Raw genomic sequence first — 13,358 nt, 5'->3', positions numbered from 1 at the left:
GCACTGAACTGCACTGTAAGGGTAGGAAATTTTGGTAAAAGGGCAATTTTTGGGTAAAATTATCACAAAATTGGTCAATTTTGGAGGAAAAATTCCACATTTTCTTGGAAAATTGCAAAAATTTTCGCCCTTACGGGCGAGAAATTTCGAAAAAGTGCACTGTAAGGGTATGATTTTTCATGGAAATTCACTGCACTGTAAGGGTCCGATTTTAGAAGCCAAATTTTGGGCCGAACGTATGGTCGATTTCAGATCGAGTGCCCCCCCCGGGTTAAAACACAACTATGGGATTGAGGCAAACATTAACATTTCGAAGCTTTTTTTAGAAAATTCGAGTCTCCTTTTAGAATTTTTGAATATTCTTTCAAATAAATGTCTCGACAACATCAAACTTTCCTTATTGACCTTATGAACTATATTAGAGACAAGTCAAGAAAAAATAATTGTCATGCAAATGAGGCCCATTATTCTTTATCACCATTGAATTTAAGATTATGTAAAGTGAATTTTTAAAATTTCAAAATTAGTCAACGCTTAATAGCATTTGAAGCCACATATCTGGTACGTAAATTTATTCTTCTTTAGAAGCCTTTGTGTTCTAATTTTTTGTCTGAAATTTATTCTTGGATTACTTAGAGATTAAGTCAAATCGTTTAAAAATATTCTTAGGTCTAATTTCAGTCTTTTCTCGTATTGCAGAAATATGTGAAAAATTATTTTAAAATATTCTAAAAATTGACTTTCTTGAGTGCCGAGTGTCATTATTTTACAACTATGTATCACTGCTAAGTGACAAAATTGTTTTATTACAGGTTAACGACCAACCAAATCAAATAAGAGCTTGTAAAAACTTCAGCTTTTCCCTATAATTTCTGGGAAAATGTTTTTGAAAGTTCCTCTTTTTTGCCTTCTGCTTGTTAGCCTCCTTTTCAAAAATTTTCCACCCAGGACACTTATATTCCACCCCCCCCAATTATAAAGTTTTGAGTTTTAAATTTTTCCACCTAACTCGCTTATACCGAGCCCCCCATTTATTAGATACACAAAGACTTTTGAAATTTCCGTGAAAATATCAGGTCTGGCATAAGAAATCCTTCCCGTTACAGTAGTGTAGACAGGGGGCGCAAAATTTGTGTAGGGGAGCAAATTTTGCGCCCCTCCTGTCTAGCTACTGCGTTATATTTTTTTGCTATATCTAAAAGACATGTCCCCCCCCCCGGGACATAAAAAAAAGAACAATACACATACTATTAACGTCTTTTTTTGTTTTACTTTTTCCATTGAATCCGAAAAGTCTACAAGGTGAGAATAATACATTCCTGCAGAAAAATGCAACAAAACCAATGATTTTAATCTGATAAAAATCAAAACAATCAAGATAAGATAAGAAATCTGTCAACGCTCTAATGGTTAAACCATTAGAAAAACTGCTTAATTATCCTGAATTATTTTTGCAGAACCTTGCAGAAACCGAGGTGGAAAACAAAAGCATCTAATCGAACCATAGTTACTGCGGAGGCATTGCACATACACTTAATAAGATGAAACAAGAGGTTTTCCTAGCAATAGTCGTAATTGCGATTGGCCAAATTTCGGCTACCTGGCAACAAGGCTTGACAACGGAAAAAATCGATGAGTTTTTTGTTGATAGATGTGTAAAATTCGGAACTCTACCACGTACAAAGGAGATTTTTGATGTCAAGAAATTTACCAAAAGTCAATGCCAAACGTTGTGGAATCAATTTGCGGAGAATATTAAAGGTCGTGATCCTTGCAAAGTTACAAAGGCTAGCTATGGTGATTGGCTTAAAGCAGTTGATAAATTGTACTTGGACCAAAAATGGGGCTACTTTAAAAACAAGGTGAGGAGAATCTTTAGGTATTGTAAATTTCAGAGATTACCTTTAAGGAGCCCCCCCCCCCCCCAAGCAGACCTTCAATTCACGCAATCACGCAAATCTTTTTCCTGAATTCACGCACTCACGCGGGTATTCACGAAATTTTTGTTCACGCAGAGCTTTCCAATTCACGCATTCACGCATTTTTTTTTAAATTTTCACTCATTCACGCAAGTGGAAAAGGCCTTTCACGCATTCACGCAAACCGCAGGAGGGGGGGGAAGGGGGCTTTAAGAGAACAAATTTTGACGAGAACTAGCATTTTCTGTCTTGTCTAAAAGTAGTGTTCTTTCAAGAAATGATGGAAGAACCTAATTTTGACGAGGTACTAATTTTTGTAATTTTGGCGAGAACTAACTTTGGCGTACTTTGCGGGTAATTTAGGCAAATAAAAGCTGGTATGACAATCAGGGAAACGAACGAGCCTGTTTTCCAAATGGAAACACCGTTCACCACATGTGTGATTTTTTACCTAAGTGACTTTTTGTCCATATATTTATAAAACCCGAAGGGCTAGATGTCGTGCTTTAAGCCATCGCAGGCAAAAACAAGTGAATATCGGAAAAAATATTGTTGCTATCGTTTTTGAAAACTCACGAAACTTTTGATTGGTCAAGTGCTGAAATTCTATTGTAATGTCGAGTGATCTACCTAACCACGGCACACTTTTCAGCTAAAGTACGCCATCTAGCCCTTCGGGCTTTATAAATCTATGTTTTTGCCCTCTATTTTTTTTTTCGAAATCAAAGTCAGCATTCTTAGAATTCCAAACAATTTGGTTTCAAACCACAATCGGGAATTTTTTACAGATTCAAACATTATCCCATGAAATTCTCCAATAATGATCAGAAATAAAATTTTCTTTTTCACACTAGGCAACCTTTTGGTCACAAACAAAAGATTTGGCAGATGGAATGAGTGCAATTCCTGGTTCCAATTACCTAACTCTTGCCAGTATGGTTACAGGGTGAGTTTCTTTTATACCTTACATTTTCAAAATGTTCCTTTTGTTAATATTAGGACCTTGCAGTGCTAGATTTTTCCAACTCGAATAATTTGTTTACAGAGAGCTTCAAAATAAAGGAGGGATTCTCCAAAGCCATCGTGTGTTGTGTAGATATTTGAGTGCAATTCCTGGTTCCAATTACTCCCGCAATTACTCTTGCCAGTATGGTCACACTCACACTTTGAGTGTGACTTTGAACAGCTTTGAAAATGTTTAATGTTAAAAGTGAAAATGAAGTTATTGAGTCTACTTACGAATAATCTGAAGAATGTAAAGGCGCCTGAAGGTTTTAATAAAATGGTCAATTTAGAAATAAATTTAGTAAATTTTCTCGGGGCACTTAATATGCAACGAATTTCAGCATGGCGTTCCACCTAAACAAAAAAGGTTTACACGTCTTTTTTTTTAAGAAACACACTTTTAAGAAACATGAGGCTCAGAATGCCTAAAAACTAAGAAACATCTAAGAAACACGCTGAGGTTGAGAATGAGAAAATAACATTTTTTAATTCGGTTTTTTATAAGAACCTTCCAATCAATATGTCAAAAAGTTTAGAAACATGTAAGAAACATTTAAGGCTCAAAAGGCCGATTTCTTAAGAAACATTGAGGCTGCTTGGTAAAAGTAGTTTCTTAAAAAAAAAGATGTGTATTTCGAAGCGTATAAGATGATCAGAGTGTAAAAAGTATTCAATAATTCTTTCTAAGACCATCCTGAAATCTGAATCTGAAGTTGTTCTTTTATCTTCTACAAATTTGAGCTAGATGTTATATTTTTCAGATATGTTTTGGACGGAGACGTCGCTTGGTGTCCAACAGACTCTTCTAATTCGAAGGACGGCTGGGAATATGGAACAGGACATTGTAAATGTAATGTTGTCAAACATTTTTGGGATGCTGTATCTGAGGATGTAAGAAAATATTTATGTGCTTAGATATGGTTGTGAGATCTCACTGCGATCTTTAGAGTAATGTTTAAAAATCGGGGAAATTGAAAGTCTATTTTTGTAAAAAGTGCTGTAAAAGTACTTAAAATAACTCCATTCTTTGGATGAATAAAGCCCTAGTATGTACAATTTAAACACCAAATTTTTTTTTAAGACAGGTTGTTCAAAATCGGATAATTTTGGAAATGTTTACTTTTAGCTCCCTCAATATCCCACCACATCCCGCGTGAGCTCCCTCAAAATCGGAATTGGAATTATTCCGGATTGGAAAGGAGTAGAACTTTGAAATTTTCACTGTATATTCGCTTTTTAGTTCTTCATCAGATAAAGAAAAAATCATGTCTTTAGACATCGTCAACTTTTCTTTATGACCAAAATTGGACATTTTTGAATCCGATTAAAGATCGCCGTGTCTGAGAGGAATATATATCATATATCCCAATGTGCACAAACGTCTTTTGGACGTCTAATTTACGTTTCTAGGACGTCCAAAGGTCTTAAAGCCGTCCATGGGATGTTCATAAGACGTTGCGTGCCCATAGGGATAGTCTTCAATTGAGTCTTCAATATCAGAATTATACTGTTTTTGAGGATGTTTTTTTTCAGATGTTTTTTCAGATTTATCTTATAAGTTTCTCGTGCATCTCCTACTTGACAAAAGCTTTAATAACTGAGCCAGCCAAAGTTATTGTTCTCAAACAAGAACACAAAAAGCAGAAAAGAGCCTAGAAATACTACGTTTTAAGCATGTCAAAAAACGATATAGTCGATGTAGTCATTGCTGGCATTAATGGCATTTTTTCTGTTTTAGATGGCTGAAAAAGCGAGTGGTAAGGTGTACGTTTTGTTTACGACACAGTCCACACCAGAAAGACCCTCGTACCGAGCAAACAGGTTTGTAGAAAATAACATATCTAATATATAACAGCATCTTGAAATCGAAAATTGGATCCTTGTAATTTCATCCAAATTTTGATTTTCAAAGAATCTAGCTAAGTCGAGCACGTTGGCTATGGAGCTCCGTGGAAATAATCGAAAGACAGTAAAATTGTATACCAACGAACGAGTGTACATGGGGACATTGAGTTGAGTATCTCCGCAGATCCCTGCTTATGGATTATTTTAACTCCTCTACGACGAGTATATCAATTTCCACTAGCTGGCAGCGATGTTCTTTTAAAGGAGTTCATTTACAGTATCTCGCATCTACCATTTGCTGACACTGCACTTTTGAAATGAAAGGAAAGAACAACTTTCTCCTCCCGCGCCGCGCAAGTGCAAATTATGAAAAATTATTTTGCTATTAATTCTGCTTTGTCAGTATAAAAGACGCGCCTTTCCTTTCAATATACTGTTGTGGTAACATGAAAAGTAACTAATACCTATTTATTTGATAGTGTTTTTGGTCAAACGGAATTACCAACGTTAGAAGCGACGAAGAAGATCAAAGAGATGGTTGTGATGCTTCTTAAACCATTCAATGATCAAAACCCAGTGCAGTAAGTAAAAGTCTTCCGGTAAATTAATGCGCGTTCAAATTTCTTCTACTAATTTTTCGCACCCATTATCACTCCTTGCAGTATGATGAATAATAATTTAGAAGAATCGTATTCCGGTGTGGAAAGTGAAAACCACTGTTATTTTGGCCGAAAACCTGTTTTTCAGGCCATTTATGATGACGCCATAAATAAGAAAAAATTGAATATCTTAACATGAAATTTTCACCAATAATAGAAAAAATCACAAGGAATGTTTTATCAATCTCAAGACTTTTTAAATAGTTTAACAACCCAGCAGAAATTTCAAAAATTTAATTTTCTGCTATTTTTACTGACGCCATTAAGTTATTTTGAAATATTTTGCAATCAAAATACTCCGTGCATGATTCATCACATTACGAGGGGAGATACATGAGTGCGAAAAATTACTGAAAATCTGGACACAATAATTTACTTAAGTCGAGCCTTCTCCTAAAAGCTGTGCTTATCCTTTTCCCTTAAAGGTATCATTTTTTATGTTCCCGTTTCATATCAGACACATATTTATTTAACATCCGGACAGTGTCTTGCTAATATTATATTGTGCTGATTCTTTTCCTCTTTCTGACCAATCTTGCTTCACACCCATGTCAATTCAATGCGAAACCACCGACATATTTTTTAATTCTGGTAGCCCCCTTTCTATAAAGAAATATTCAACTCTGCACTTTGAAAACTAAAGCCTCACATCTTCACCTTATCGGGGAAAACTTCGTCGGGGAAAATTTTCGTCGGTGAAAATTTTTGTCGGAGAAAAATTCGTCACTTGCTGGTAGTTCGTAAACGCATTAAGGCCGGGGAAAATTTTCGTCGGGGAAAATATTCGTCACTTGTCCAAAATTTCGTTACTTTTCCCCGACGAAGTTTTCCCCGATAAGGTACTTTTCTTATTTAGAGAGAGAGTAAGTGCAATAGAAATCTTAATTTTTCTTTGAAAAAAATCACTACACACGAGCCAAAAAGTAACGCTACTTGCGAAATTTGTAAACAAACTGTACGTAGCGGATACAAAATCAAAACAAATGTCACATGTCAAAATAAAAAATCAAACCAAATATGGATAATTTTGATTGTTCAATTGTTTTACAAATTTTTTTTGGACACGTGATTTTAATTGTTCTCTTTAATGACACGTGGTTCGCGCAATGTTTACATTTTACTACTTTAATGTCCCTTTAAGGGGTGAGGCTATGTTACCTTTCTTCAAGAAATTTCTTTGTTAAGCGTAGTAAACCTTTTTCTTTTCCCAATACATAAATATTAATCCGACAAAATTATCGAGACAAAATGCTGGACAACCCCTTTCGCAATAACCGGGTGAGAATTTGGATGTACGTGCTTTTTTTTACTAAACTGGCCTTTGCAGACCAGGCCATAAATGTTTGAATTTCAATGTCTCCAATTGGAGGTTTTGTACGTTTGTACCACCTTGACGAAATATCTATCAATCAATGCGCATTATTTCTAAACCCAATTACACCCTCTTGTGTTATGCTTATAAAAAAAGTTATTTTATTATTTTAGGGCAGAATGTTGGGATTCTATTAAGCCAATTACCCCTGATAAATCGTTAGCTGATATGAAGAAAACTTTGGATTCTTTACCTTACATCAAGGGAATCAAGAAAGAATGCATTGGATACCCTGAGTCCAAGTAAGTAAACCTTAGCAGACCTGACAAAAGTTATATTAGACTATATGCTACCAAGAACACCCCCTTCTCACTGACTCGGTAGGATTTTTCCAGCCAGTGGGAATAAATATAACCGTATCTTTTAAGGCTGGGGATTTTAATTCTTTTGTTTTCAAGTCAGAAAATTCAGTGGGGATGGGAAAAATAGTAAAAATTTGGCAGTGAGGATTGGCTTATTTGACAATTTTTAATGGGGACAAAAATTGGAGGAAATTTTATACCGAGGACGATATTTTGGCCAATTTTCCAGTGGGAAGGGGTCTCCATACGGTAGATTTTTCCTCTACTAATTTGAATCGAAAGGGGGATAGCTTAAAAAGCCCCCCCCCTCCAGCAGAGTCCCCGATCACGCCGTCACGCAAAAAGTTTTCTCTCATCATGCCATTAAACCAAAAAAATCATTTTATCGATCACTGATCATACGCTTTTTAAACTCATAGATCATGCCATAACGCCAAAAAAATACTTAACCACGCTATCAGTTAAACCACCGGGGCCTTGGAGCCTAAGGAGTCGTTTTTTTGTTCGAATTTTTGATTCATTTCTGTATTCTTTTTTCTAGTGCATTCAAGGAAGAACTGTGTAAATTGAACCCTTCATTCAACGGATGTAAAAAAGTCGGACCCGTAGGAAGAAGATAAGTCCAAAATGCAGATTACTTCTAATAAGAGAATTATTGAAATACGAAATATATAGAGATTAATTTGATATTTGAAAACTTATTACTTGGACGCATAACTTCACCCCACACACTGAAAAATCGTTCAATTAATGCCAAGCTGATCGAAGAGTGTTTTGAGATATCAAGTATACATGCAAGTCATAAAATTTGGCGTAAATTATGCGGGTTTTACCTTGTATAAAAATTTGTCCACTTTTTTTTGGGACACACTGTATTCCTTTGTGTTCATTAATAGCCGAGCACGTTGGCTGTGAGTTCCGTTGAAATAATTGAAAGACTGTCAAAAAGTCCTAGCTTTCTTGGTTATCCAAAGAAAATATCAATCCTCTATCTCTTCATCATGCGACCACGGCAAAAAAAACCCATAATCACAACATCACGCATCACGCAAACCACTGGGGCCTGCCAAAGATTGATTATAAACCCCATTCTCACAGACCCGGTAGGATATTCCTATGATTTCTTTATGCCAGGCGATTTGAATTCAACTATTTTCAAGTCAGAAGATTCACTGGGGATGGAAATATAGAACAATATTTAGCATTGAGGGTTTATTTGTTTATTTTCAGTGGGGACAAAGATAAGAGTAAAATTTTCCACTGGGGGAGATTCTTTGGCCAATTTTCCCCAATTTTCCCAGTGTGAGGGGGTTCAACGGGTCTGTGAGATGGGGGTTTGATGATAGAAGCTCCTTAATCTTCTGGTAAAAATATAATCAAGCTATAGAGAACTTTAAAACATAAAACATAAAAATTTGATAGCCGCTTCAAGAATATCAAGGAGGGGTTAAAATTGATTACAGGAAATTTTCCCGCAGAATACTCCACCTAAATTGTACTACCCTTCCAAGGAAAACGGGGAAATCCCACTTGTTCGACAGTGTACTTGTTCGACGGTACATTTGTTCGATTTGTTCGACAAATCTTTAAAAATGTCGAACTGATGTACTGTCGAACAACTGATCGCTTAGTTGTTCGACAGACCAGTTGTTTGACAGTTATTAATTCGAAATTCATTTGTTCGACTGCATGGTTGTTCGATATCCACTTGTTCGATACTCATTTGTCGAACAACTGGGTTGTCGAACATGCGACATATCACCAGGAAAACTACCCATAAAATTATAAAATATATAGCTGATTAAGATTTGAGCCTAAAAGCTTTTATAACGGACGTATTGTAAAAAGAACAAAGACAATGTCACCTGTCGTACTTAGTTTGAGAAAACGACATTTATTGAGCGCATTTAGTTGTATTACAGACCGAAATGAACATTATGATATTGAAAAATCATAACCTAAAATTTGGATCTTTCATCGAATTTTCATGGTTCCCAACTACCGTTATCTTACATACAAAAGCGAGTTTATGTATTTTCACTTCCGAGGATGGCGGAGTACCTAAGTGATTTGGAATAGCCCGCAGTTTTGAACCGCAAAATCGAGGATAGAATAAGTGCTGATTTACCGTCTTCCTCCGCCAGTCAGAATCCAATTAAATTAAAAGCTGACCGTCTCCGTCACAGAAAAACACAAGATACATAAACTCGCTAGTGTCTTTCAATAAGATGAAAATTCTTTGTTCTACTCTGTTCTAGATATTACCAAGGTTATTTCTTTTTTAACCATAGCCCTTTTAACAAAAGAAAACACGTACTTTTTAAGTCATAAGTGTTGATGTAAATTATGAGATTTTTTCTCTTTATAAATTTAAATATATTCCGCTTTTTTGGTACACACTATAGGGCCTCTTTAGGGCGAAGTATAATATCTATTTTACTATCGAAAAGCGAGCGACACACATTTTTAATTTCTCAAAAACAGGAATCTTATTACGATATTAAATGGTCCAATTTTTGGTTTAGTTTTCAATTTAAACGGTTTACTGGTTAAAACAAAAACAAAAATCATGGACAATATCAACTTTGCTAAAACGATTTTTTATTCTTTCCTGTAGAGGAAGTCTATGATAACTTAAATTTCCTCCCAAAAATCAATAACAGAATCAATGATTTTAACCTAATAACAACAAAAACCACTACTTAACGCTCCAATGGTTAAACCTATTACAGAATCAAGCATCAAGGAATACGAAGACTACTTCAGCTATCAGATATCAGTGGTATTACATTTGCTAAAGAAGTAATAACACATCTTATGTAGAAAATGAAGCAAGGAGCTGTTTTAGTCATTCTTCTCTTTTCAGTATGCCAAATTTCGGCTACCTGGCAACAAGGCTTGACAACGGACAAAATCGATGATTATTTTGTAGACAGGTGTGTAAAATTCGGAACTCTACCGCGTACAAAAGAGATTTTTGATGTCAAGAAATTTACCAAAAGTCAATGCCAAACGTTGTGGAATCAATTTGCGGAGAATATTAAAGGTCGTGATCCTTGTCAAGTAACAAAGGCAGATTACAGTAGCTGGCTTAACAAAGTCGACGAGTTGTATTTGGACCAAAAATGGGGATATCTCAAGGATAAGGTATGAAATAATGACTTTCAAAGCTAATTTTTACTTATGGAAAACTAGTTTGACCCTTTCTGATTGCATTTAAGTCATTTTTATATCATCAAAGATAATTTCGGCTTACTGTTTGCTCCTTGACGTTGGACCAGCGAAATTTTGTTCTCTCTGGGACAATATTTTCGGCTGCTGATAACTTTGATTGAGGACCTAAATCTGGCTGAAAGATAGAGCTTTGAGAGAGCATTACAACGGTATTAAATATTACGGGTTTAGCTATCACCACAGCCGATCGAGATTCGATTCAAAGTTTAAGTATTGAAAACTCTTAAAAATGCGATTTTTTTAGCTTTTTGAGAACGTCTATTATTAAAATGAATATTACAGGTTGTAAGCACTCAGTGGGCCTCTAAACCGATCTCAATTTACAAATTTCGTGTATCGAATTTCTTTGGATGGCTTTTCCATGCTTCTTTCAACTTTTTTTGAAGCCTTTCTCTAAATTATCTTTCCGACGGTATATAATTATGCCGAAGCAGTTAACAGTTAGAGCGAATGGTCCACCTTTAATTCCTTGACGTCTTCAAAAAGCATTTTTAAGATTTTTCGATTTTCCAATTTTTACCTAAAAGCGGCGTTAATTTTTTCTCGATTTATATTAACAGATTTTAAGCATGATTAAAGGATGAAAACTATCCATTTTTTTACTCTATATCCAAAACTTCATTGATTTTCAATGGAATTTTCATCAGTTTCAAGAAAGATGACATCTTTTTTAACGTAAATTTTAGTTAATACTTACTGTTTTGAAGCCTGAATAGCGATTTTTACAAGTTCTGCCCTAATTGGCGTAAGCCAAAAATTAGGCTGTGGCGGAATAAGGGCCGGCGTAAAAGGGGCCAACGTTAAATTAGGGCCGGCGTAAAAAGAGCCGATAAGGTAGCTAAACCCTTAATGTTTGGTACCGCTCTTTCAAAAGCTCTATTTTTTCAGCGTACCAAATTTTTGAATTAGGTCCTCAATCAAAACTACCGAATGAAAAGGACTTTTTTCTGGAATAAATGGTGTGTAGATTTTTTCGTGTTATTAACCCTTTAAGTGCCACGGTCATTTTTTTCTATTTTTTAAAAAGAAAATCTCTAGTTCAAACTTTTAAAGGCTTATATCTCGAGATCAAGAAGGAGTTAGAAGTTTGTTCATAGCTCGTTGGATAGCTTAGAGTCTCCTCTTTGTTGCGCGGAACTGCCTGAATGATAGAAAGATGCGAATTAATTTGAAGTTTTACTTACCACTAGTAAAACTTCAAATTAATTCGCTGGAGGACAGAAAACAGCGCCAAATTTGGAGGTTCTTGGATCCCTCGTTGACCAAAAATGGTTAAAAAACGGTCAAAATCTTAAAAAGTGGATTTTTGTCAAATTTTTGCATTTTTTGACTTTTTGGCTTAAAATCTTGCTAAAAAAACTAACTTTTGATTTTTTTTGCTTGACCATGAAGTGAAGCTCAATCCAATTCCTACGAGTTAGACCAAAAATGAGGATTTCTAACTCAAAATGGGCATTACAAGAGGGCTTCACCTTCCTACATTGTCCATGTCTGATATATACGACATTGGCACTTAAAGGGTAAACAAGGTGAGTCTTTTTCAGTCTTTTTGAGTGATTTTAGGCCAAAAAATGAATATTAAAAAAAACAAGTAATACTTTAATGGACCTACCTATTTATAAAACGAATAATTAGAATTTGATGGAAGTAATGTATAATTTTAAATTTCGATTTATATATCTATTGGAACGGAGAAAGCAATTAAGAAACGCACCGATGTTTAACGGTGAAAGAAAAATAATATCGACACTTTAATCAATCATTCAGAGAAAATTAAAACTGAAGTAAACCGTTTTACGCCGGTTTTCGCCTGTTCCGACGATTTTTAAGGAGTTCCGGATTCAAAGGATGATTTTTTTGGAAATCAAACAATGCTAAGTTTTGGGCATCATCATAAAGAACATTTTTCTGTAAAGAAACAATTAAATAAGTTGAAAAAATGTGACGGAAATGTGAAAAAAACGACGATTTCCGGCACATTTCCGGTTCTACAGACCGGAAAAAAATTTTTTTCGACAAACGGTTTTCGACATCTTTTCGGCAGTACTAATGTGCATCTATGTGCAAAAAATCGCAAAAAACTAATGAGAAAATCTCGAGAAAATCTGTCGAGTATAAGTTGAAAAAATGAAGGAAAACCGTTTTACGCCGGTTTTCGGCTGTTCCGGCGATTTTTAAGGAGTTCCGGATTCAATAGATCAAATCTCAAAAAACCGCTTTTTTCGGGACATTTCCGGTTCTACCGGCCGGAAATTTTTTTTTCTTCAAAAATCGGGCTCCGTCACCTTCGAGGGTTTATAGTAATGCACCTTTGTGCAAAAAATCAGAAAAATTGAATGAGCCAATCTCGAGAAAAGTTGGTAATAACGTACTAACGAACTAACTAACGAACACGGGTTAATTTATAGGACACTACCTTAAGGTAGGTCCAAAAATAATAATTTTGGCATTTTTTAAAAAAAATTCTTAACTCAATTTATTGAGGAAATACTTTTACACAAAAATTGGCTCCAAGGAGAAGTGAGTTTTCAGACCAAAGTCGAGGAATTTCGACCAAATAAGATTCTCCAAATTCTTAAATTCGTATAAGCGAGGGTCAACTGTACATATATTACAAATTTAGGCAACCTTCTGGTCACAAACAAAAGATTTAGCAGATGGAATGAGTGCAATTCCTGGTTCCAATTACCTAACACTTGCCAGTATGGTTACAGGGTAAGTTCTTCTAAAAAATCTTTAAAAAAATTTAAAATCTAAATCTAAAGATCTAAGAAATTCGTTACACCTTAAATATTTTTGAACTTTGGCTTCGTGATTTTTGCAAAATCATCCATAAGGCGTTAGGATATGATGTTATTAATTTATGATATTTATGGCGAAGTCTTCAACGAAAACGCCAAGTATTTTTAAACAGAACAACAGCGACAAATTTAAACAACTTTTGTATACCTTATCGGGGAAAACTTCGTCGGGGAAAATTTTCGTCAGAAAAAAATATTCGTCACTTGCTGGTAGTTGGTAA

The 13,358-nt window shown here is 35.1% G+C and overlaps 2 protein-coding genes across 2 annotated transcripts in view; both read left to right on the top strand.

Moving 5' to 3' along the window:
* Nucleotides 1–410: 410 nt before the first annotated feature.
* LOC136820926 (ADP-ribosyl cyclase/cyclic ADP-ribose hydrolase-like) overlaps nt 411–13,358 on the top strand; it is a 30,410-nt gene continuing 17,462 nt past the window's right edge. The window contains exons 1-3 of the mRNA XM_067077162.1: nt 411–561; nt 1,458–1,862; nt 12,960–13,051. Coding sequence (XP_066933263.1) covers nt 1,542–1,862; nt 12,960–13,051 — 413 coding nt within the window. The 5' untranslated portion in view covers nt 411–561; nt 1,458–1,541. The remainder of the gene's footprint in view (nt 562–1,457; nt 1,863–12,959; nt 13,052–13,358) is intronic.
* Nucleotides 2,200–7,789, top strand: LOC136820862 (ADP-ribosyl cyclase/cyclic ADP-ribose hydrolase 1-like). The gene is made up of 7 exons (XM_067077101.1): nt 2,200–2,223; nt 2,774–2,865; nt 3,686–3,815; nt 4,663–4,745; nt 5,249–5,350; nt 6,914–7,042; nt 7,644–7,789. The coding sequence occupies exons 1-7, from the start codon at nt 2,200–2,202 to the stop codon at nt 7,720–7,722; spliced, it is 639 nt and encodes a 212-aa protein (XP_066933202.1). The 3' UTR covers nt 7,723–7,789.

The sequence above is a fragment of the Clytia hemisphaerica genome, unplaced genomic scaffold (assembly GCF_902728285.1).
Source record: "Clytia hemisphaerica strain Z4C2 unplaced genomic scaffold, Clytia hemisphaerica genome assembly, whole genome shotgun sequence".
In the NCBI taxonomy this organism is placed as follows: Eukaryota; Metazoa; Cnidaria; class Hydrozoa; order Leptothecata; family Clytiidae; genus Clytia; species Clytia hemisphaerica.
This window is presented reverse-complemented; position numbering and strand designations above follow the sequence as displayed.